This window comes from Danio aesculapii, chromosome 5, assembly GCF_903798145.1.
Source record: "Danio aesculapii chromosome 5, fDanAes4.1, whole genome shotgun sequence".
Taxonomy (NCBI): Eukaryota; Metazoa; Chordata; class Actinopteri; order Cypriniformes; family Danionidae; genus Danio; species Danio aesculapii.
Window position 1 is genome coordinate 67,318,765 of NC_079439.1, and position 27,404 is coordinate 67,346,168.

Below are 27,404 nucleotides of genomic sequence, written 5' to 3' on the forward strand. Positions count from 1 at the left end.
CACACACACACACAGACACCGGTCAATGAAGTCACGCTGTGCAGATGGATATTATGGACAGTCTAATCAAAGATGAAACATCAGCAATATAGCCCAGCCTTGAGCAGTTCTGAGTGCTTCTGAAAACTACATGCTTTCAAAGAAGACTTCTTCAGTTTGTTAAAGGAAGGATCAGTATAGACTGTCTGAACATGGATCAGTGGATCATGAATCAGTTTCTACCCCCATTTCACCAGTGTAAGTAAGTGCGATTAAAATTATTGACTCGTTTACTCTAGCTTGCAAATTATGTATTTAGTTGTGTTTTGTTACTTGTAACCGTGTGTGCTGTATCAGGTTAACTCTTTATATTCTCATATCGCGTGTAAAGCCACGTTGAAAACGCGACGCGTGCCACTTTGATTACGGATCGTCAGCTGTTTACACACATGCAACGGACAAGTTTCAAAATATTTCAGCTCAATATTATTGTCTCCTCGTGTGTGTAACGCACGGGTATTCGCGGATATAACTGAGCGCCGCTCCTCTATGGACGCGCCGGCCCTGTGTGTGTCTGTGTCTCCTCGTGTGTGTAACGCACGGGTATTCGCGGATATAACTGAGCGCCGCGCCGCGCCCTCTCTATTCTGCCGCTCCTCTATGGACGCGCCGGCCCTCTGTGTGTGTGTGTGTGTGTGTCTCCTCGTGTGTGTAACGCACGGGTATTCGCGGATATAACTGAGCGCCGCGCCCTCTCTATTCAGCCGGTCCTCTATGGACGCGCAGGCCCTGTGTGTGTGTTTGTGTGTGTGTGTGTGTGTGTGTGTGTGAAAAGAGCAAGAAGACTGTGACCTCCTCGCCAGTTCTTGGACTTTTTGCTCAATAAAATAGTTAGTCGTCAGTATTTTCTAGTCCATCGTCTGTGTTTACATTCACCCACTGGCAGCCAAAATCCACTATGAAGCGTGTATGCACTGTGACTACTTTTATATTGTAGATTAGCTGCTGGGCATTTCACTCTCGCGCTGAAGCCTTGTCCGTGTCGACCAATCGCAGCAGGCTGTCATCGGTCCAATCAGCGCAGATTAGCTTCGCGCTGAGGAGGGGGTTGGGAACAAATGAATCGCTGAACGATTCATATGTGAGTCGCTGGGATAATTAGGTAAAAATAAATGCAGATTATAAGATCATCAAAGTGTTTTTTGACCTTGCATGCATATTAGACTGTTGTTGGAGACCCTTACAACCTAAATATGACCCTATTTCATGTATAATATGGGCTCTTTAAGATGGATTGTGCGCATTGGATGTGTGTTGGCCTGGGTAGATTTACATGGACAAAGGAAGACCCTTTGAATATGATTTAATGACCTACAACACAATATTTCAGTGACTTTAAGACTTTTTAAGGCCTAAAATGTAGTTTTTGAAATTTAAGACATTTAAAGTCTTTTTAAGACCCTGCAGACACCTTGTTTATTCTGCGAAAACAACCACTTGGGTGTACTTAATCCTGCTTATTCGATACACAGCTACTTGAAACTGCTATTTGAAAAAAAAAATAAAAAACACTAATCAAAATTAGAAAGCATTTTCCGAGACTTAATTATCCTTAAAGAGGACCTATTATGCAAAAATCCCTTTTATAAGGGGTTTAAACATAGTTGTGTGGCAACAGTCTGTGAATATAACCAGCTTCTAATGGTAAAAATTAATCATTTGTATTTTTTATAATCACACTTGATAAAAACAGTCTGCAGAAACACTTTGATTGACATTCTCCTTTTGTACGTGTCATCAGAGCCCCGCCCATTAGTGACGATCTCTTCCTCATTACATAGGACATTAGTCTTGTTTTTGAATGTCACTACATTACTTCCCTTACTTTACTTTTGTGGCAATATTTATAGTAACTAGTTACTATGGTGGCTCAGTGGTCGCCTCACAACAAGAGGTCGCTGGTTCGACTCCCGGCTGGGTCAGTTGGCATTTCTGTGTGGAGTTTGCATGTTCTCCCTGTGTTGGCGGGGGTTTCCTCTGGGTGCTTCACTTTCCCCCAAAGTCCAAAGACATGCGCTATAGATGAACTGAATTAACTAAATTAGCTGTAGTGTATGAGTATGTGTGCGAATGCAGGAGTGTATGGGTGTTTCCCAGTACTGGGTTGCGACTGGAAGGGCATGCACTGTGTAAAACATGTGCTGGAATAGTTGGTGGTTCATTCCGCTGTGGCGACCCCTGATTAATAAAGGGACTAAGACGAAAAGAAAAGGAATGAACTACTTTCTAACTAATTTCATCAAACCAAGGCTATTATAGTTAACGAAAACGAACGAAAAAACTAAAACTAAAATGTAAAATAATTGTCGTTAACTGAAGTAAAAATAAAAACGAGTTTTTTTAAAAAACTAGCACTAACTGAAACTGTATTGTGTACATCCAAAAATAACTGAAACAAACTAAAATTATAGCAAAATCCTCCTTCGTTTTCGTCTTTGTAAATGTATTTAATACATAATCTTACTGTTAGCCTTTTAGAAGTAAATCTATTTACTCCGCGCTGCAGGTGTTTGACCCGTTCGGCACCTCAGAGTCTAGTCCTGCTGCCATTGGCAAACAAATGACAAAAACAACGAATGGACATCACAGCAGCACGGTGACAGCATTAAATACAGAGACTTAAAACTATTACTTTAACACGTTTGTGCCCAATAATGGGTTTTATCTCTGTATCGCGTTCGCGAATGAATCTTTTTAACCGGATCTTCTAAGTGAATCGGTTGAACTAGTTCACCTAATCGAACTGAATCATTTGAAACGATTCGCGTCTCCAGTAAGCACTCGTCCACAAACTACTTACTTTTTAACAAGCCTAATACCCCCTCTAACTCTAAATAATCCAATATATACTCTTATTCAGTTAATAAACAGTGACGTTACACTAAGATCAAATTTCTGAAACGGTTAACCGATAAAATCTTGCACCTAACAAATATCCTCATTTAGAAAAAAAAACTAATACTGAAACTAATAAAAACTAAACCAAAACTAAGTCATTTCAAAATATAGAAACTAATAAAAACTAGTAAATCTGCCTTTAAAACTAACTAAATTTGAAAACAAAAAGTCAAAACGAAATAGAAACCTAAACTAATGAAAAATCCAAAACTATTATAACCTTGCATCCAACACTGCTTCCAACCAAGTTTAGCTTTTGAAAATGTCAATTTAGGAAATAAAAAATAATAATAACGCAAATCATGCGAACCACGCTGGCCTAAGAACTACTTGAATCTTACCTCCCAACTGCTGTCCTCCTCATCTCTGCTGTTCAGGATCTTTGAGCGAACTTCATATTTGATGGTTACCCATCCGGAGCGCGTGTCGACGTCATGTGGAGGCAGCCACTGCACCAGCACATACTGACTGTTCTGGCTCTGCATCAAACTCACATTCACGCTCTCTGGAGGATGAGGCTGCACTGTTGTGTTCAACAGAAGAAAGAAATAACCATTTAGAACCACTTTAGTGTGAGGAAATCTTTATTTTCAGGTGAACTCCCCCTTTATTCGTTCATTTTGCTTCGGCAAAATTTATCAAGGGCTTGCCACAGGGGAATGAACTGCCAACTATTCCAGCATATGTTTTTTACAGCGGATGCCCTTGCAGCTGCAACCCAGTACTGGGAAACACCCATACACTCTCGCATTCACACACATATTCATACACTACGGTTAATTTAGTTAATTCAGTTCACCTATAGCGCATGTCTTTGGACTTTGGGGGAAAGTGAAGCACCCAGAGGAAACCCCCGCCAACACAGAGAGAACATGCAAACTCCACACAGAAATGCCAACTGGCCCAGCTGGGACTCGAACCAGCAACCTTCATGCTGTGAGGCGACAGTGCTAACCGATGAGACACCGTGCTGCCCGCACTCTCCCTTTAATACTTTCTAAAAAAAATCTGACACATGGCCTGGGTTTTGCAGTGTGCAAACACAAACCTGTTCATCCTCATTTTGTTCAGCTAGTCATCCAGATCCACTTCTGTTTAGTGCCATTTAGTACTTTTCCATTCCACGCAGATGCTCTAAACATCATCATTGTTTATCTCGCCGTTACAGATGGAAAAGCCCAGTGCAGACATATTTCTAGCAGTAACTCGGCACAATATGTAAGATTTGGTCCTTTTTCATCAGATTTTATCATCATTTCCAAAAACCGCTACAACAGTATTATATACTTTATTATATAAGTCAGAATTATTAGCCCCCCTGAATTATTAGCCCTCCTGTTTATTTTTCCTTCAGTTTCTGTTTAACAGGGAGCAGATTTATTTTATCTTTGCCATGATGACAGTAAATAATATTTGACTAGATATTTTTCTAGACTCTTCTATACAGCTTAAAGTAACATTTAAAGGCTTAAGTAGGTTAATTAGGTTAACTAGGCAGGTTAGGGTAATTAGGCAAGTTATTGCATAACGATGGTTTGTTCTGTTGACTATTAAAAAATATATATAGCTTAAAGGGGCTAATAATTTTGACCTTAAAATGGTTTTTAAAAAATTAAAAACTGCTTTTATTCTAGCCGAAATAAAACGAATAAGACTTCCTCCAGAAGAAAAAATATTATCAGACATACTGTGAACATTTCCTTGCTCTGTTAAACATCATTTGTGAAATATTTAAAGAAGAAAAAAAAATTCAAAGGGGGGCTAATAATTCTGACTTTAACAGTACTGTGCGTACTGAACCATACTGTACCATACCGTACCACTCAGTGGAAACGGGTTATTAAAGATGCCATATAATGAAAATTATATGTATTTGGATATACCAAAGACTAGAAGATGGTTCACTCACGGTACTATGAATGGGGAAAAGTGCAATGCTCAGTATCGTTACCACAGCGAAGGCAGTCCTGCCTTCCAGTCAAAATAGCCAATCATACCAAGTGTGTGTTTTACGCAGCGGATGCCCTTCCAGCTGCAACCCAGTAAATGGAAACACCCATACACGCTCACATTCTCACACACACTCATACACTTTTAGTTCATCCAATTCACCTACAGTATGTACTAACAACATCACAGGTGTATTGAAGAATGTTAAAATAAGCTATTTTAACTAGTGACAAGAGCTGTGTCATGTACGTTTATGCTAATGATGATGCACACCCTCATTCATTAATTTTCTTTCGGCTTAGTTTCTATTTGGTTGCCACAGTGGAATGAACCGACAACTATTCCAGCATATGCTTTACACAGCGGATGCTCTTCTAGCCGCAACCCAGTACTGGAAACACCCATACACACTCATTCACACACTCTCATACACTACGGCCAATTTAGTTTATTCAATTCACCTATAGCGCATGTGTTTGGACTGTGAGGGAAACCGGAGCACCCGGAGGAAACCCATGCGAACATGCAAGCTCCACACAGAAATGCCAACTGGCCCAGCCAAAACTCGAACCAGCGACCTTCTTGCTGTGAAGTGACAGTGCTAACCACTGAGCCACCCTGCTGCTCCAATAATAAAGTCATAATAATAACAGTTCATATTTAGAGGCATGTTAATATTAATAAACATAATAAATAAACTCACCGATATCCATAACATCAACCTCCACAGGTTCTGAATAGGCTTTTCCCAGTGCATTAGAGGCCACCACAGTAATGTTGTATATGATCCAAATAGCAGTGTGGCGCTTCTCAAAATGACAGGAATTGATTCCAGCCTTGTGGTAATCCGGGCATTCAAAGACTTCCACGGAGCTGTGGAACCCATTAACATTAAACAATTTGTATTAATCTAATACTTTACATCCTCAAGGCAACTTTTCCTGCAGCATTATTTAAAAAGCGGGTACAACTAAGTGTTATCAGCATAACTATGAAAAGAAATGCCAACTTTGTTAAATATAGCTCCCAAAGCAATCATCTAGAGAGAAACAAGCAGCAGCCCTAATATAGAGCCCTGAGGTACACCATACCTTACTGCAAGGCTATTCAATTAGTTTGTCATGGGGGCCAGTTCATTAAAAGCATTCCAAACAAGGAGCCGGAGAGATATGGCTTGCTATATAAGTGATGACACAACTGCATATAAGAGCCCATATGCTGTATTAGTGCTCATAAAGACACCCACATTGGCTTTTTCTACATGAAAATGTTAATATGTTGTATTTTGTCGACGGCTATAGCCTAGTGGTTAAGTGTGGCGACATATAGCACTATGGTGCTCATGGCGACCCGAGTTAGATTCCCAGATTGAGGTCCTTTGCCGACCCTTCCCCTCTCTCTGCTCCCAACTATTTCCTGTCAATTCTCTGCACTATTCTATCCATTAAAGGTTAAAAACCCCTATAAAAAAAAAATAAAATAAAAAAATATGTTGTATTTTGAATCTACATAACAGTACTGCATTGGAACAATGTGGCTTTTTTTTACAAACATATCCAAATGTTGTATTTCCAGGCACAAAATCAGTGTATTGGTTAAGTAGGCTTCTTCTACATTCAGACACATTCATATATTCTGTTTTGAACTGCATAACAATTATTGATGTAACAATTATAGATTTTGGTTGTACGATTATAGTCTGAAGAATAATCATGGTTTCATGGTTGTCACCATTATTATGCATTTATTAAATTTAAACACTACTAGTTTAGAAAATAACAAGAAAATTATTTGTCTAATGTTAAAGCTAGATGATGCGGTGGTGCAGTAGGTAGTGCTGTCGCCTCACAGCAAGAAGGTTGCTGGTTCGAGCCTCGGCTGGGTCAGTGTGCATTTCTGTATGGAGTTTGCATGTTCTCCCCGTGTTCGCGTGGGTTTCTTCCGGGTGCTTCTGTTTTCCCCACAGTCCAAAGACATGTGGTAAAGGTGAATTGGGTAAGCTAAATTGTCCGTTATATTATGATGTTATATTAATATCCTCATGATGTTATATTAATATCATCTGAATGTTAAAGGTTATTAAAACATTTCATCCACAATATTTTAATGTTCTAAGAATTAAAACATTTCAAGACTAATTAACCAAAAACACTTTATTATTTACTTTATTATATCAATATGTGCTAACTACTTTTAAGAAACATTACAGAATATTCCGAAAGAAAGATTTTGAAAGGTTTTTGATTTGGAAATTAATATTACTACACTACTAACTACATCAGAACAGCCGAGTCACTTGCTGTCTTCAAGAAACGACTAAAAACGCAACTGTTTAGTCTCCACTTTCCCTCCTAATCTGCAATTGCCTCTCTGGCTATACCACTAACTGTGCCCTCTTTCTTTCTCTCTCTCTCTCTCTCTCTCTCTCTCTCTCTCTCAAAAAAAAAAAATAAATAAAAAATAAAAATAAATAATTTTCTACTAATGTTTTGCCTCTTAGAATTTTACACACCTGAAACTTGTCTATAGCGCTTGTTCACTGCTGCTCTTATAGTTGTGTAAATCGCTTCCTTGTCCTCATTTGTAAGTCGCTTTGGATAAAAGCGTTTGCTAAATGACTAAATGTAAATGTAATATTTTTTTTTCAACAAGTATGCGTTAAAATCGATCAAAGTGAAAGCAATGAGAAATGCAAATTTACAAACAAATTCTGTTTTAAATAAACTTAGTAACCATCAATAAAATACTTCAGGAAAAAACGTATTATTGTTTCCCCAAAATTATAAGTCGCACAACTAATTTGATATGTACAACTGATTTTGGGCGAAATATCCCTTATAATCCACGTGACCTGGAAGTATGTTGATGGAATATTATCAATGAAATGGAATATTAAGTATTAATATTAAGGGGCTTTCATTTGTGCATCTTTCCTTCATATAGAAAACAAATAGGTATTAACACTAGATGTCGCCTATGCTATTGTTGTCTATTAGAATGAATGCACCATTTTGGTACAGGGTAACACTCCTTTGAAATGAATGTGGGACCAAGGTGCAGTGGAGGACTGGCCATTCGGAATCATAGATATATACACATATATACATATATCTATGATCGGTACACATCAAACTGATTTGATATGTACAACTGATTTTAGGTGAGTTATCCCTTTAAAATCTGCATGAACCTGCAGTATGTTGATATACTTCCAACTGTAATGGAATATTAAGTAGGGGGCGGGGCTTTTATTTGTGCATCATTCCCTCATATAGCAAACTCATAGATGTTTACATTAGATGTCGCCTACGCTATTGTTGCCTATTGAAAGGAATGCGTCAATAGAGCCGCCATTTTGGTACAGGGTAGCGCTCTTTTGAAATGAATGTGGGATCATCCAGAGCCATAGATATATACACATATATACATATATCTATGATATATCTATCTAGCGAGTCGTTTGTAAATGAATCTCCGTTATGAACGATTCATGTGAACCACTGATATCTCTGCGTCTTAATGTGCATACTATCCACCTTTCTGATTTAAATGGTATATAACATTTGTAATATGCAATAATTTAGGGTGTAAAGTATGCACATTGAAGCGCAGGCACCATTATAACTTCAAAATCTAGCCGTTACTTAGCCTACAATAATCCAAGTTTCTGGCAGCGCAGCGTCTTATTTCATTTACGTTGTTTGCTGATTTTATTCGACAAAACTAGCATAAGCTTAGAATTTAGTGCAGGTTGCTGCTACTTTACCTTATTGTCAGGGCAGTGAATGTTTTATCATCAATAATCTAAGGCTACTTGTTGAGCACAAAAGATCGTAACATACAAACGAAAAAACGAAATCTTACCTATGAAATGTTCTGCCTTTGTGCTTTGTTTGCTCATTACTACACCCGTACACAGCGCAAAAGTCCAGCATCTTCAGACTGGCTTTAGTCTTGACTTGTGCAGTTGAATAACTATTGTCCTGGGAGCACTGTACAAATATGGCGGCAGTCTCGACGCATGCTCAGGGTCCGTATGCGATATCTAGTGGATATATCTATAAATAGCTATGTAGTAAACTAACGGTAAGAGAGCCTTGGTTAAGGATATTAATATACCTCAGGTTGATGTCAACAGAAAGACCGTCACTCTAAATGCACAAGCAAATGATGATCGAAGATTACCAATTTTTTTTTTTCAGGGGATTAACTTTCACTGATTAATTATTCACCTTAAGAATATCAACATGACATTATATTGAATGTAATATTAAACCAGAAATATTAAAAGTTGCAGAGACAGGAGTAATAAAAGTGTTTTTATCAGTGGGCAAGGCCCAATCATGTAATAAGATCATTTCGAAATTATATAAGGGATTTCGCGAATCTGTACCGGACAATACACCATATGTTAGAGATAAATGGAAAATGGTGGGAAATCTGAATATCTCAGATGAAGATTAGGGGGAATATTTGTTCAACCCAATGGAAATGTACCAGCTCAGCCATGTGGAGAGAATTCTGTTGGAAGAATGTTTTAAGGTTTTTCATCACACCATCACAGAAAATACATAGAGGAAAGGGTACTAGCTGCTGAAGAACGTGTGGGGAAAAAGTGGCTAATCACTATCATGTTTTTTTGGGATTGTCAGAAATTAACCCCATACTGGAAAGAGATTAAAATACATCTAGATGCCATTTTTGAAGTAGAGATTGACTTTACTTGTGAATCTTTATATTTAGGTAATATAAATTTAGATGGATGGATTAATAAAGACAAGAAACTGTTATTTATTCTTCTGGCAGCTGGTAAAAAAGTGATTACAAAAAAATTGTTAAAATTAGAGTCACCTACAGTTGAAGAATGGATTGATACAGTGCACACTATATATGTCATGGAAAAACTATCGTTTTCATTAAGAACACAGACGGAATACTTTTTCTAATTTGGAGTAAATGGACTGAGTATATTCAACACAATTTCATGGCAATTCGTAACTTTTTGATTTAGTGGCTAATTCGTTCGAATTTGTACGATCTAATTCATACAATTTAGTACAATTTGCTCATCCCCCAATGACGGTTGGGTTTAGGGGTGGGGTTTGGTGCCACGCCTTCTTTTTAAAATCGTACAATTTCGTTTGACTGAACTCGTACGAATTCGTACGAATTAGCCACTAAACTGACAAAACGTAAAATACTTACGTTTTCTCGTGAGATCAGGCTGTATATTTCACCAATATGCCCGAATTTTTCTTGAATTGTAACTTAAATGTAATACTATGTGTAAATAAGTATCTTTTCTTCTTTGAAGGAAAACTTTTAAAGGATTTGTAGCTCCCCATGTTTTACTGTTTATAGTTGTTGTTGTTGTTGTTAAAGAGAAGAAAATACAAAGCAAGATCTGTAAGTCTCTTTCTGTATGAGAGAATATGTAAGTTTTATATGCATTTTCTTTTGAAAACTCAAAATAAAAAATGGAAAAAAAATTATAATATCAACATGAGCTAGCAAAATAAACATCATACATTTTAATGTCACCCGGACTTTAAGTAAAGCCATTCATTTTGTAAAACGGATTAAAACAGTTACTTTAGAATGTGATAATATTCACATAAACCCACAACAGAAACCCAGTTCTCATATATTTTCTTTGTAAACTACATAGTTAGCAGGTACAGTGATGAAGGGAGATTTAGGCCGTACTCACTTCTCTTTTCTGTAATAGAGCTGGTATCTGGTTGGCAGTCCACCGCTTGATCCAGGCTCCCACCAGCAACTGAATGTCTCTTTCTCAGGCGAGCGACATCTTGTTAGTCTGGGCCTCCCTGGTGGAGAATGACCTGGACAGATATTGTCATTGAAGAGTACATATGATATGATATTGGTATTAGGCAGTCCCTCAGAGATTTTGTGATCCTGCCATTGCAGAATTTAATGCAAAATTGCTGCAGATTTTCCACACATTTGGGAATTCAGCAGCATCATGTGACGTTATCGAAACATGTAAAGTAGGCTGTGTTTGTTGAAGGCAAAGGCCTCTAGATTACGCTTATTTACCAAAATAAAATATGATCATGCCTTGATTTTTAATTATTTAATTAGGACAGTAAGGTCTGACTTTGCTTAATCAAAAGTCTTGTTACTTAACAGAAATAATATCCAGTATAGAATATAAAGTCATGGTGCAGTGGGAAAATAATAATATTGTGTATGACTCCCATGAGCTTGGAGGACTGCATCCATACTGTACATCTCTGCAATGACTCAAATCACTTATTAATAAAGTCATCTGGGATGGCAAAGAAAGCGTTCCTGCAGGACTCCCAGAGTTCATCAAGATTCTTTGGATTCATATTCAACGCCTCCTCCTTCGTCTTACCCCAGACATGCTCAATAATGTTCATGTCTGGTGACTGGGCTGGCCAATCCTGGAGCAGCTTGACCTTCTTTGCTTTCAGCCCTCTCCTGTGGTTTGTAATGTAATGGGCAGCACAAAAGTCTTGAAACCTCAGGCTGTTGATGTTGCCATCCACTCTGCAGATCTCTCACATGCCCGCATACTGAATGAAACCCCAAACCATGATTTTTCCTTCACCAAACTTGACTGATTTCTTTAAGAATCTTGGGTCCATGTGGGTTCCAGTAGGTCTTCTACAGTATTTGTGATGATTGGGATGCAGTTCAACAGATGATTCATCAGAAAAATCGACTATCTGCCACTTTTCCAAATGATCAACTAGAAGTCAAGTTATTAGTTGTTGCTCTTACAACAGGAATGGATGACAAGACTTTTGTCAGGTAGTGTATGGAAGTCAATGGTTACAAGTTTCTTCTTTTGTGTTTAATAGGAGAAAGTAAATAATGACAGAATTGTCATTTTTGAGTATCTATCCCTTTAAATTATATAGATTAAAAAAACTTTCATCAAACCCTCAAAAAAAACTGTACACAATATCAACTGTCTGCATTGATTAACTGAATGTTGGAGTCACGTACACATGCTGTGTGGGATCCAGCAGAGAAGCCACACCAGAGTCAGCACCTGCTCTGCATCTCTCATTGTGTCCTGCATGACAAACACAAAATCAATAAGGCGTCCACCAGTTAAGCTCCACCTGTAGAGTTTGTTTCTACTTTAAACAGCAATCTAGACATGCAAAAACAACTTAGCATGTGTAAACACCTTCACTCATCACATCAGCTGAAAGGTCATTATGGGTGCAGTTTGTTCAACTAATTCTTGGCCACGGTAAAATGATTCTTATCTGATTTCATAAATAGTGGACATGATGGCATTAGCGGACTTTCCTTATCATAATCAATATAGTAAATACACAAAATCAATTATATTAGACACTGATTTGCTTTCTCAGGAGATTCAAATAAAAATAAAATGATATATTTAGATTTTTTCTCTATGGAGACTAAAAGGATTGGATGCTAAAAGTCAGTGAATTGCACAAATTCTGATATATTTTATATATTATATATATACAGTGGTGTGAAAAATGTCTGTTCCCATTTTTATTCGAATTTAATATGTAATATTTCTTATTTTTCAATGATCTCCAGAATGCAGATGCATTCAGATCTCTTGCAAGTTTGACACACTTTAATGTTTCAGATAAGCAAACAAATTTAAATATTAATCAAAGATAACACAAGTAAAAACATCATGCAGTTTTTAAATTAATTAACGTTTTTTTATTATTAACGAAAAACAAAATACAAGGCTACATAGCCTTGTGTGAGAAAGTGTTTTCCCCTGTGTTAAATCAAAACTTAACTGGTTTATCACACATGAGTTCAGTTTCTCTAGCCACTTACCCAGGCTTGATTACTGCCACACCTGTTTGCAACTGAAAAATCACCTAAATAGGTCCTGCCTGACAAAGTGAAGTAGACCAAAAGATCCTCAAAAGCTAGATGACGTCATGCCGAGATTCCTTTATTTTCTTTTCGGCTATAGTCCCTTTATTAATCTGGGGTTGCCACAGCGGAATGAACCACCAGCGTATCCAGCATATGTTTAATGCAACGGATGCCCTTCCAGCTGCAACCCAGTACTGGGAAACATCTATACACACTCATGCTGAGATTCATTCATTCATTTTTCTTCGTCTTATTCCCTTTATTCATCAGCGGTCGCCACAGCGGAATGAACCGCCAGCTTATCCAGCATATGTTTTACACAGCTGATGCCCTTCTAACTGCAATCTAGTACTGGGAAACACCCATACACACTCATACACTAAGGCCAATTTAGTTCATTCAATTCACCCATAGCGCATGTCTTTGGACAGCAAAAAGGTCATTGGTTCAAGTTACAGCTGGGTCAGTTGGCATTTCTCTGTGGAGTTTGCATGTTCTCCCCGTGTTTGCGTGGGTTTCCTCTGGGTGCTTCGGTTTCTCCCACAGTCCAAAGACATGTGGTATAGGTGAATCGAATAAATTAAATTTGCCGTAGTGTATGTGTGTAAATGTGAGAGTGTAAGGGTGTTTTTCTCAGCACTGGGTTGCAGCTATAAAGCCATCCATTTTGTAAAACATATGCTGCATAGGTTGGCGATTCATCGTGGCAACCCCTGATGAATAAAGGGACTAAGCCGATGGAAAATGAATGAATGAGAACTATAGATATAATACAAGAACTATAAATATAATACAATACACCACAGTTTACAGTAGTAAAAAGTTAAGTTTAATAAAGTATTTATTATTGTTTGTCAGTTAACATTACTGAAAAATGCCTCACAGCAAGAAGGTGGCTGATTTGAGTCCTGGCTGGGTCAGTTGGCATTTCTGTGTGGAGTTTGCATGTTCTCCCGATGTTGGCGTGGGTTTCCTCTGGGTTCTCCGGTTTCCCTCACAGTCCAAAGACATGCGCTATAGATAATTTGGATCAACTAAATTGGCCGTAGTGTATGAGTGTGTGTGAATGCAAGAGTGTTTCCTAGTACTGGGTTGCAGCTGGAAGGGCATCCACTGCGTAAAACATATACTGGAATAGTTGGCGGTTCATTCCGCTGTGGCGACCTCTGATAATCAAAGACTAAGCCGAAGGAAAATGAATACAGTAAAATAAACCTATTTTCTATATAGTATGGTTCAAAAACTCTTTAGTTCTTACTATAAAATACTGTAACTTATTCATGTGGGTGTTTAGGACAAAAAAATTAACATGCAAAAGATGTTTTTATTTTAATGACTGTGTTTTGGAGTTAAGTAAAATATACAGTTGTAGTCAGAATTATTAGCCCCCTTGTTTATTTTTTTCCCAATTTCTGTTTAACTGAGAGAAGATTTTTTTCAACACATGTTTCTAAACATGATAGTTTTAATAATACATTTCTAATAACTGATTTATTTGATCTTTGCCATGATGTCAGTAAATAATATTTGACTAGATTTTTTTTCAAGACACTTCTATACAGCTTAAAGTGACATTTAAAGGCTTAACTAGGTTAATTAGGTTAACTAGGCAGGTTATGGTAATTAGGCAAGTTATTGTATAATGATGGTTTGCTCTGTAGACTATCAAAAAAAATATATAGCTTAAATGGGCTAATAATTTTGACCTTAAAATGGTTGTTAAATTAAAAACTGCTTTTATTCTAGCTGAAATGAAACAAATAAGACTTTCTCCAGAAGAAAAAATATTATCAGACATACTGTGAAAATTTCCTGAATCTGTTAAACATCATTTGGGAAATATTTAAAAAAGAATCAAAAATTCGAAGGGGGGCTAATAATTCTGACTTCAACTGTATATGTAAAACTATATGAAAAATTAAATGGTACATTCTAAGAAAAACTTACAAGCAGGTCATGATTCTAGAAATTAACTGAATGATGAACATTTTTTTACAGCATGACACTGTAAAATGTTATGAATACAAGGCATCCAAAAAAAAAAAGGTCAAACGTGGTGAACGCAGGTGCAGAGAGAAGACTTCATGGAAATGTACTGCCTTGGTAAAGGACAAGTACAACCAAAGAGTTTAATGTTTTTGGATTTGTTACTGAATCATCTGCTATCTAATAATTCAGATGCAATCGCAAATATTCACATATTTTCATTTTCACAGACGTACCAGCAACATCATTTGCAAACAGTTATAAAATGGCAATTGTCTGTAGTCAGTTCGGTACTTTGTTTTTACCAGATTATATGCACTTATTCAGAAGGAAAAGGATTAAAGTCCGAGTTTAAAAACATTTGACATTAACTTTCTATTTTGGTGCCAGAAAATGTAAAAACAAAATAATTTGGTTGTACAAAAGCAAAATTGAACCTCCTGACAGCTCAGTGTTCAATACAAACAGTGAAACATTTGGCATAATATGCATATTCTAAAAAAACGTATTTAAAATGTAAACAGCATAAAACCAAGTAAACACAGACATAACATATGCTGTTTGCACACAGAAATAAATGCCCCTGAACAACCAGCACAACTATAAAAGACTATTTCAGGATCACAGTGCAGCAATCATATCTTTATTTATTTTATATCTTTATTATATCTTAATGCCACAACATTTCCAAGCAAGAAGTTTGGAATTACTCATTCTTTTATATATTTTAATAGCGCAAGTATTTCATTTTGACTTATATATATGTCATGCCGAATGACACTGAAACATGAACCCTAAAATTAAGTTACAGTTTAAAAATGTTAAAATATAATGATCTTATTTTATAATGATCTTTTTTTATATAATTATCATTGCAGTTATTTGATACACTTGCAAATAGGCTTTCAATGTAAAATCAGCTTTGCAAATTTGATATGATGTGCATGCCAAAATGGTTCATCGATAGAACGATAGATAGATAGATAGATAGACAGAGAGAGAGAGAGATAGATAGATAGATAGATAGATAGATAGATAGATAGATAGATAGATAGATAGATAGATAGATAGATAGATAGATTTATTAACATGAATGAGTGTGTTATTAGCATGTTTCCAATATGAATTAGCATGTTGCTATCATGTTACTAGTATAGATTAGTATGTTGTTTGCATGTTTCCAGTATAAATTCACTTTCATTTAGACGTTTAAGAAAGTAATGTATGTTTCTGCGAATTAACAAAGTTGAAAAGTCTTTTCTAAAATCAGTTTATCTAATGTTCAAAACATTACCATTGAACGAAAAAACTCTACAATAATTGATTATACATAAACTCCAGCCTCCGTTGGTCTCTTCTCCAGGGGCCAAGTCAGCCACGGCTCTCTCAACAATAACGCGATAATCATAAACAAACATGCTGTTGCAGAATGCCAACATGAGGAGGTTTAGACCGTCAACCCATGTGTCCAACAACAAAAATATAAAAAAATAATAATAATACGTACAACATCTAACAACATTGAAATAAAACTATTTAAAATATTTTAAAATAATATAAATATGATAAAATGCAATAATCAAGGACAATGACAAAATATAGCATACTAAACATTGACTATAGTGTTTACCGCTATTTAGCCTAGGCTAATTATTTCACGTAGCCTATAATAAAATGTGAATTCTCGTTTTAATCGTGGAATTGCGGCGCAAAATACATAAATAAAATAGACTATCGTATGTGCAAAAACAGGCTATTCAGCAAGTCTCTGCAGAGTTATAAAACATTAATATCGAGTCATCATAGCGTTGGATGGAGACTCACCTGCATCCGCCAGTTCGTATGAGTAAAAAACACACGCTCAGTTCTTCACCTGTGATTCTCCCATAAACCGCACGCAGGCTGCATGTCGGACTGATTCGACTTTCTAAAACGATTTTACCGAAAAGACGTGCAGTATATGAGAGAGGACAGAATAAACACAAAGTCACCCTGTTGACACCGTAGTCCTTCTGGGTCTCCAGTTCCACACAAACAGCCCTAAAGAGACTTGAGGAGTGACGTATGCGTTGTGACGTTTGCATAGATGTTACCTGCCAATGACCTGGTGTGTGTTTGTGTGTGTGTGTGTGGGAGAGGGAGCAATTGTAAACCAGGTGAGTAAACCTCGTCAATAGCCTATAACACTTTTATCATCGACTAATAATAGCATTGTTATAGCATTGTTTGGGAGTTTGTTCCTACTAAGTCAGTGACTGCTTTTTTTTTCTCTCCGCATTTTTCTTAACTTCCTCTTTTTGGTTCAACCGAAGATAGAAATCATAAAAGTTTATAATCACATGAGAATGAGTAAATAATGAGGACATATTTATCTTTTGGGTGAACTATCCTCTTTGTTAAGTGGTTACTATAGGTAATGACAAATTCACTTTTAGTATTCTGTAATCTTTAGTAGGCTAATAACTGGTTACAACTATATCACATATAGTTTGTTGCTGGGTTATTCTTAACGGGATTTGTTGTTTTCAACAGGGGGACAGTGCCCACCTGAACAAACTTCCAAAGAAAATGTCAAAGTTTGTTATAGAAGAGAAAGAAACATTAGAAATAAATTATTTCTGTAGAGAAAGAAATGTAGGAGCATATAAGCAATCATACATTCAGTAAAAAAGCTGCATGCATAATAAATAATATAGAAAAGCAGCAACAGAAAATAGATGAGTAGCCTATTTATTAAGAGAGAATATTATACCAGTTCTAGGTATTTTCACACATATTATTGAAACATTCCTAATAATGAACCTTAAAACTATAACATTTTTATCATTGATCATATAATAACAATAACTATCTTGTTAATAGTGCAATTATTCCAGTATTGCTTGATGATGTTAAAGATACATTTTTTTTTGTATTTTCATTTATAAATGTATAAAATAAATAATAATATAAAAGTTCTAGATCTAATGAATTTTTTTAACACATTCTTTTTATTATTTTGTATCATACTCTTATTAATAGACATTGAGAAAGATTGGATTGAAATGGAAAGTAAATTGAATTGCTTGAAGATGTTGAAATTGAATACGTTTGTGTATTTACACTTAAAAATATAGGACAATGAATTCCTAATAAACAAAAGTAAGTATGCAAAAGCTTGCTTGGATAATATTTACATCATTAATATTAATAATGAATATGTTAATAAGAGAGATGCAGAGATAAGAGAGATATATTATTTTAGATAATAAATAATATAATAATGTTACTCAAGAATGACTAATATTTGACTGATAAATGACTTTAAAAAATTACGTTTCTTAGAATTTTTCTTAACATGCAAAGTTAAAGATATACCCTGCAGGCACAGGACGTCAACAAGACGTCAGATTGACGTTGTACCCCAAGGTAGTCAGGACGTTGGACTTAGGTCAGTTAATTGCACAACCTAAAATCAACCAAAGATCAACGACTACTGATGTTATACTGACGTTGTATGGACGTCTTATTATGACGTCATTTGACGTTAAACTGACATTGGATTTTGCTCGCCTGACGTCACAACCAAAATATAACCAAATACCTACATCATACGAAGTTATGTGCCTACTGGGTATAGGCATAAAAGAGGACATTTTGATGATTTGTAAATAATAATAATAATAACAACAATAAAGAGAAATACTTACATCAGCAAAAGAATTATAATAAAAATAAATAAATCAAGCAATTCTCAAACTAGGATTTGCACTGACCTGGAAAAAAATGGATTTACAGGGAATCCTTATTAAAAAATAATAATTTCATTCATTCATTCATTTTCTTTTTGGCTTAGTCCCTTTATTAATCCGTGGTCGCCACAGCGGAATGAACTGCCAACTCATCCAGCACATGTTTTTAGCGGATGCCCTTCCAGCCACAACCCATCTCTGGGAAACATCCACACACACTCATACACTACGGACAATTATATATATATATATTTTTTTTTTTTTTTTTTGCATAAATCTGTTAATCGACCTCAGTCCTGATCAAAACTACTAAGGCTCGAACCGGTGACCTTCTTGCTGTGAGGCGACAGCACTACCTACTGCGCTACTGTGTCGCCCAAAATAATAATTTAGACCTCCCAAAAAATAGTAAACACTATAACATAGGAAATATTATAATGAATGTAATAGTAGACAATGGAAAGCCTTGGAGTCAAACCTTGTGCAGAAGGCATTAAGAGAGCAGTATCTCTAAGCAACTATATTCATTCATTTATTCATTTTCCTTTGGCTTAATCCCTTTATTCATAAGGGGTCATCACAGCGGAATGAACCGCCAACTTATCTAGCATATGTTTTACGCAGCGAATGCCCTTCCAGCTGCAACCCAATACTGGGAAACACCCATACACTCTCGCATTCACACTTGGTCAATTTAGTTTATTCAATTCACCTATAGCGCATGTCTTTGGACTGTGGGGGAAACCAGAGCACCCGGAGGAAACCCACAAAGCAAACTATAAATACTCTATTAGATGCTTCAATATGGTGACAGAGTAGCGGAATGCTTGTGTTTTTTTACACTGCTGTTTATGATCTCACAGGTGTTTAAAAGCGGGTTAAAAGTGAATTGATTGTTTGAAAATGATTAAAAATGTTTCTCTGTCTAACAATTTTCTTTAGGATGTAACAGTCCCATAATTATGCAACAATATTATTTCAAAAGACAAGGAGTAACCAACCTCAGTCCTGATCAAAACTACTAAACTGCTTAGAGAATTACAGGATTTTAAGTCTTTAATTGCCAAATTAATAAATGATGTCACTAGTTTGGTGAAAAAACACACATAAAATGACGCATTTTCAATATAAAAAGTAATTGGGGACTGGATTTTTTTAACCTTTTATCACAGTCCTGGACATGTGAACGATTAGTAACAACACTGGCTTTGATGCATTGGTACATTCAGATTTTTTCTGTCTAATTTACTGTTGGTGGCTGTTTTTGCCTCATTGACTTCCATTATAAGCACATTTGATGGTGCATAAATACACAGTCTTTGTTTTTGTTTACTCCATGTAGTTCTGAGAGCTGAGATGCAGATTTTGATTTTGATTTTGACACATCAAGGTAAGTGCGCAAAGGTCAACCTTACACACTCACAGACACACATACACACACTTTAATTTGCTGTTATGCTCCATATTAAATCCAGAAACTAAGCTTTTTTTTACACAGGCCTATCTAAATGCTAAATGGTGTCAACTGATGATCAACAGTAAAAATTGCACATTTTGCCTCTTCCCAAGAGGGAAAACCAGCAATAATCAAAAATGCATGATTATATGGTGTCATGGTTTTATAATCAAAAGAATGTGTTATAATGGAAGTCAATGGGGCAAAAACATCACCAACAGTAAATTAGTGACAAAAGAATGAAAGTCAATCAGAAACAATGCATCAAAGGCAATGTTGTTTCACATGTTTAAGAGTTTGATAAGTCCACAATTACTTTTATATTGAAAATACGTCATTTTGTGTGTGTTTTTCACCATATCAGTGACATCATTTATGAATTTGGCAATTAAAGAGTTAAAAACCTGTACTTTTTTGAAGAACATTTAGTAGTTTTGATATATATATATATATATATATCAATATATATATATATATATATATATATATATATATATATATATATATATATATATATATATATATATATATATATCTGATGCATTTTTACAGCAGTTTAATTCAGTGGATGTTTTCATCCCGAACACAACAAAAGGATAGTACATTTGCTCAGAGTGTATTGTTGAGTTTTTTGTTTTAAATTGCAAAGTATTTTCTCAAAATATGTGTCAAGATTTGTCACCAAAAATCATTCTGCTAGCTGAAACACAGACAAAGTTTTGGCCAATATAAGACCCAAAACCACCTCAGAGAGGCTGAAAATATCACATGCCCAACAGCACACAAGGGTTAATGCTGAAAATATACATATATGTAGTCTTCATGTAAAAATGTTAAAGGATGAGCATATATTAATAAATATTAATTCCATTTAATATATTAATTAATCTCTTTTTAGACTTAGACTTGACATTTTTTATAGCCTACATCTTTTTTTTCTGGTACAATGAAGAGAGGTTTCCCTTTTGTAAACTTGCATTTATGAATGTGTATTTTCCCCACACAATAACAAAATAAAGTTCATAATAAAACCATCATCCTTTAAACAAAATAAACAACCTCAAATCACATGTTTATGAAGAACGAGTTTGACTGAAACACTTCCGTTTAAGCACTGTGAGCTGCTCAGGAGTAGTGATGAGATGAACGCCTTCCCCTTTGTCAGACACCAGGAAGTGATGCGAACACACACACATATCAGTTTGACACACGTACTTTTGGATTTCCCCGCATCAGTCGGACTCATGTATCGTTTAATAATGGGACACATGACAACGCATAATCCGTGTACGGTATGTCAATGTTTACACTGTTGTTTAACAAGCTTACTGTTTTGTGTTTAGTGAATTCCGATATGTTGTTTCGCTACTTTTGAAACCTGAGTTTAGAAACCTGAACGTTTACATTTACAAGTTCAGACATTATATAATCTTAGTTTAAAATATAGAAATGCTGAATACTTTATTACACATTAATTATTACCAATATTCGCTTGCTGACTAGATAAAGCGCGATGGAAAAAGTGAAACTAGATTGTACAAGTTGTTCACGTACCAAAGGATGAAAATACTGCTTTGTTTTCTTCGTATTTATTTTTTTAAGTCGTCTTGCCGTTCAAACCCGTGTTACTTTACTTCTTCTTTGGACCATAAAGGAAAATATTAAGCAGAATGACGGTCTGTCATTTCATTCATTTGATTTTTTCACGGAAATAAATTAAGGAACTGGAACAACATGAAGGAGCAAATTATTGCAGGGATTTAATTTAGAAGGAGATGTCTTTAGAGATGATCTCTAATCTGACCCTAAAGATATTAAACTAGTGTATCTAATGTAGACAGGTGTATACAGTATATACACTCACCGGCCACTTTAGTAGGTACACCTATCCAACTGCTCGTTAACGCACGTTTCTTATCAGCCAATCACATGGCAGCAACTCAATGCATTTAGGCATGTAGACATGGTCAAGACGATGTGCTACAGTTCAAACCGAGCATCAGAATGGGGAAGAAAGGTGATTTAAGGGACTTTGAACATGGCATGGTTGTTTGAGCCAGACGGGCTGGTCTGAGTATTTCAGAAACTGCTGATCTTCTGGGATATTCACGCACAACCATACAGAGAATGGTTTGAAAACGAGAAAATATCCAGTGAGCAGCAGTTCTGTGGGAGCAAATGCCTTGTTGATGCCAGAGGTCAGAGGAGAATGGCCAGACTGGTTCCAGCTGATTAAAGGCAACAGTAACTCAAATAATCAATCGTTACAACCGAGGTATGCAGAAGAGCATCTCTGAAAGCACAACATGTCGAAGCTTGAGGCAGATGGGTTACAGCAACAGAAGACCACACTGGGTGCTGCTTCTGTCAGCTAAGAACAAGAAACTGATGCTACAATTCACACAGTCTCAACAAAACTGGACAATAGAAGATTGAAAAAAACGTTGCCTGGTCTGATGAGTCTCGATTTCTGCTGCGACATTCGGATGGTAGGGTCAGAATTTGGCATCAACAACATGAAAGCGTGGATCCATCTGCCTTGTATCAATGGTTCAGGCTGGTGGTGGTGTAATGGTGTGGGGGATATTTTCTTGGCACGCTTTGGGCTCATTAGAACCAATTGAGCATCATGTTAACACCACAGCCTACCTGAGTGTTGTTGATGACCATGTCCATCACTTTATGACCGCAGTGTACTCATCTTCCGATGGCTACTTCCAGCAGGATAACGTACCACATCTTGTCAGGCATAATTAGATCAAGAATTATTTGATGGTGACAATTTATAATACTTTTAAAACAATTTTGTATGATCACTCATCCTTTTATATATCTTGAGAAGTGCAGGACAGAATAAATAGTTAACTCGCTTTTGTAAATCACTTTTGTAAATGCCACAGCAATGGATATCTCATTTATTACATTTATAAAACAAACAAATATGTTAGGTGTTTATTTTTTGCATTAAATTCATGTAAATCAAGTGGTGTTCAAAAGAAATATTCTTACATTTCTTATATGATGTACAGTATACACGGCTAATAATGTCTTGTCAATTTTTCATTTTGCAGGTGCTTTGCTGACTACTTAAGCAGTTCAGCAGGTCAAACCAATCCCAGCGGTGTATCTGCCTTATTCTCAAACATGTCGGAATCGAATGAAAGCTCTTTGAACATAAATTTCTTGAAAGAATCTGTATTAAAAAGGCTCTGTGAGTCTCTTGATAAAGCCAACAATAAAGGATGGCGAAAACTGGGGGAGATTGTGAAAAATGACAAGAGGTTTAAAGTGAGGTAACAGCTCTATTGTTCTCTCTTCACTTTACCTACTAATGTAATACACACTTTGAAACTTACATTTTATAGTGCTACCTACATTTCTTAATGCTTTCTAAATTCACTCATCTGCACAGTCTCGAAGACATGGACATGTGTTCTCTGAAGGCTTTGGAGGCAGATGGTAGTCCTTCCCGAACACTTCTCAAACTCATTGGAGATCAGGGCTGTATCCAGGGAGAACTGATGGAGTTTTTACAGATCATGGGTCACACGGAGGCCCTGCAGTGTCTCAAACCTCCAGGTACAATTTTTAGGAGGAATGACAGTATACGATATATATCCGACTTGAGAGTTGAAGCCTTTATTAAAACTTTATTAAACAATTTTTGAACAAAATATAATTCAAACTAGGCTTGTGCCGGTATTCGGTAATGCGATAAATCACGGTAATGAATATGCACGATATTGTTATCGCGGGCACTTCAAAATACCGTGAAAAATAATAGATCCGAATTTATATTCTTAGAACGCACCTTAGCTTGTTTTCCATCAACCGCTTGAAGAAACACTGCGTATATGCTGCGCAGAACTGATGCGCACTCTGATGTAAACAATCCCCACATGTAGAAGCACTGTGTGCTCGCCGCCGCTGCCACCGCACTATAATCCTCACACGAAGAAGAAGCATGGCGGAAGGAGGAACGCTGCCGACAATTTATCCCCTTCAAAAAGGGTAAAGTCAGAGGCTTAGAAATATTTTGGGTTCCAAAAAAATGCAGAGGGATTGCTGATCGAAGACGGTTTCCCTTTGCACATTCACTTTGATATAATTGCTCAAGTTTACTTTTATATTGTGTATTGTTTTATTTAGATTTATTTGTATTTAAATGTTTGAAGTACTTTTAGTTAACTAAAAAGTTATTAAAGTTACTCAGTTGACGAAACTGAAGTTTTTTGTGTTTTTTTACCTGTTTCTCTAGTAAAATTACAATATCGTGATAATACCGTATACCGTGATAAAAGCTCAATCAATTAATCGCAGCATGAAAATGTGATACCGGCACATGCCTAATTCAAACACAGGGGTTTCCTTTCCTGTTTACAAATAAACAGCTGCACAAAAAATAAGAGCTGCACAAAATCTGATAAATAAAATACAGTACAGGTTTTTCTCCTGCTTAAAACTGTTGCACAACATTTCAGATTATAAAAAAAAACTTTGATAAATAAATACAGTACAGGGTTTTTCTCCTGCTTAAAACTATGTTGCACAACATTTCAGACTATAAAAAAAATCTTTGATAAATAAATACTGTACAGGGTTTTTCTCCTGCTTAAAACTATGTTGCACAACATTTCAGATTATAAAAAAAAAACTTTGATAAATAAAATACAGTACAGGTTTTTCTCCTGCTTAAAACTATGTTGCACAACATTTCAGATTATAAAAAAAAATCTTTGATAAATAAATACAGTACAGGGTTTTTTCGTGCTTAACACTATACACAGCACAACTGTGCGGTTGTGCAAATAACAAGGTAAACAGAACCATAGAAAACAGCTATATTGTCCGAGCAAAAAAGGAACACACTTAAATAGTAACACAGCAAAAAGTATTGTAAGATAGAAAAGAACCACACTGAATGTAAATAAGAAACACACAGTATTTTATGTCACAATTACAGCGTTGTTATAAGTAATCCTGTATACCACAGTTGTGTGATTTATAAACAACAAGTAAATCAACTGTATATGTTTTTTTCAATTACACATTTACATGTATTGTGCACAATTATTAAACAGCGCACATATCGAAGTTATCTAAAGAGAAGTCTTTCACTCCATGTAAAAAATTCTACACTTTTTCTTTTGTTTTGACTAAACTTGTTTTTATTAAATATTAGATGACAAGATAAAAACGAATAGACTATAGATACAGGGGCGCAGCAACCGGGGGGGGACGAGGGGGATACGTCCCCCTCACTTTTAGAGACAGACCATTTAGAAACAGGTGATTAATAATTTTATGAATGTATGATCTCATACAGCTGTCCTGCCCACTTTTAAAGTGTCCGCTACGCCCCTGTATAGATATGAGAAGTAACAAAATAGTTTCAGAGTACTGTGATGAAATGCTGGTTAAGTATATAAATGTAAACAGTCAGAGCAGAACGCAGAGCTAAGTGTGTTATGACATAAATGTAAAGAAGAGACCGTTGTGTAATAAATAATGAATTTATAATCAGTGAATATGAGGTGGTTTCACTTTCGATATTCGGTATAAATTCGTGCCATTTAGGCGTTTTAATTCAAATTGACAAGGCATCTACGTTCGTTCTTGCTGTCAATTGCGGAGGAAATGATCGATAAAAGGTTTCTGATAAACTGCTGTGACAGCTGCAGGTGCTGTTTGACGTGTGTGCATGCGAGGGGGAGTCAGATTTAGAAACAACACCGGCACTGCATGTTCCTCCATGTTACATCAGTGATGAGTCGTTCTTGAACGATTCGTTCATTTTGAACAAATCTTTTGTATGACTCATGGAGTGAATCATTCATTTGCGCATGCGCACATTTGTACAAGTGGAGCTTGCGCGCTACCTTGGAGTGGTCTGTTTCACGCAGAATGCGCACGTGTGGCCTCAAATCATATCGATATGAACGATATTGGATAATATCGCATCGCATTTGGGAATTATATCGATATATCGCCAGAACTCGATATACCGCCCAGCCCTAGTATGAACATAGTAGGCAGAGTTTTTATGTTGTGCAATGCTGTATTACATTATTGTTTGTCTTGCTTATCCAAATTTACATCTTGCAGTTCCGTGTTAGATCTTGCGATTTCAGAGATAGATCATGCAATTCTGAGTTTTGATCTTGCGATTCTGAGATAAGATCTTGTCGTTCCGAGTTTAGATCTTATGATTCTGAGATTACATGTTGAGATTCCAAGTTTTATCTTGTGATTCTGAGATTAGATCTCGCTATTACAAGTTTTACATGTTGCAATTCTAAGTCAAGATCTTGTGATTTTTGAGTTTAGGTCTTGCTATTCCAAGTTGAATCTTGCAATTCTGAGATTAGATCTTGTTGTTGCGAGTTTAGATCTCATCACTCTGAGATTGGATCTTGTGATTCCAAGTTATATCTAGAAATTCTGAGTTGAGGTCTTGCAATTCTAAGTTTAAAATCTTGCTGTTTCGAGTGTAGATCTTACGAGTTCAATATTACATTTTGTCGTTCCGAGATTATATTTTGCAATTCCGAGATAAGACCTTGCTATTCCAAGTTTACATGTTGTGATTCTGACTTAACATGCAATTATAAGTTAGATCATGTAATTCTGAGTTTAAGTCTTGGTATTCCAAGCTTAGATCTTGTGATTCTGAGATTGTATGTTGAGATTCCGAGTTTAGATCTTGCTATTCCAAGGGTACTTGTTGCGATTATGAGTTTACATTGTGTAGTCGTAAGTCAGATCTTGCAATTTTGAGATTAGATCTTGCAATTTAGAGTTACATCTTGCTATTCCAAGTTTAGATCTTGTGATTCCAAAATCGTATGTTGCATTTCCAAGCTATATCTTGCAACTCTGAGTTTAGATCTTGCGATTTTATAGTAAGGTTAGATTTTGCTATTCTGACTTTAGATCTTGCAATTCCAGTTAGATCTTTCGATTTTGAGTTTAGATCTCATTATTCTGAGATTAGATCTTGCGATTCTAAATTTACATCTTGCATATTCAAGTTAGACCTTGCAAGTCTGAGTTTAGACCTTGCCATTGCAATTAAGATCTTGTATTTCTGAGTTTAGATCTCATGATTCCGAAATTAGATCTTGCAAGTACGAGTTTCGATCATGTATCTGGGTTTACATGTTGCAAATCCAAGTATACATTGTATGATTATACGATTACTTTTGGTGATTCAGTTGCATGCTATGCGATTCAGAGTTGTGATTTTGAATTTACTTCTGGCAATTCTAGATTCAAGTCTAGACCTTACGATTCGGAGTTTAGATCTTGCTGTTCCAAGTTTACAAGTTGTGATCTCAAGTTAGAGCTTGCCATTCCGAGTTTAGATCTAGCTTTTCTGAGTTTAGATCTTGGAATTCTAAGATGAACTCTTTCCACTCCGAGTTTAGATCTTGCGATTCCGAGATTAACACTTGCCGCTCCAAGTTTAG

General features: G+C 36.1%; 2 protein-coding genes across 4 annotated transcripts in view; one reads left to right on the top strand and one right to left on the bottom strand.

Moving 5' to 3' along the window:
- prlrb (prolactin receptor b) overlaps positions 1-16,739 on the bottom strand; it is a 28,942-nt gene extending 12,203 nt beyond the window's left edge. The window contains exons 1-5 of the mRNA XM_056457097.1: positions 16,573-16,739; positions 11,887-11,956; positions 10,598-10,730; positions 5,591-5,760; positions 3,279-3,460 (exon numbers count right to left, since the gene is read on the bottom strand). Coding sequence (XP_056313072.1) covers positions 3,279-3,460; positions 5,591-5,760; positions 10,598-10,730; positions 11,887-11,956; positions 16,573-16,578 — 561 coding nt within the window. The 5' untranslated portion in view covers positions 16,579-16,739. The remainder of the gene's footprint in view (positions 1-3,278; positions 3,461-5,590; positions 5,761-10,597; positions 10,731-11,886; positions 11,957-16,572) is intronic.
- Positions 16,740-21,121: 4,382 nt separating this feature from the next.
- Positions 21,122-27,404, top strand: part of malt1 (MALT paracaspase 1) — a 34,790-nt gene continuing 28,507 nt past the window's right edge. For all 3 annotated transcript variants that reach the window (XM_056458759.1, XM_056458760.1, XM_056458761.1), the window contains exons 1-3: positions 21,122-21,227; positions 23,007-23,228; positions 23,348-23,514. In XM_056458759.1, coding sequence (XP_056314734.1) covers positions 23,080-23,228; positions 23,348-23,514 — 316 coding nt within the window. In that variant the 5' untranslated portion in view covers positions 21,122-21,227; positions 23,007-23,079. The remainder of the gene's footprint in view (positions 21,228-23,006; positions 23,229-23,347; positions 23,515-27,404) is intronic.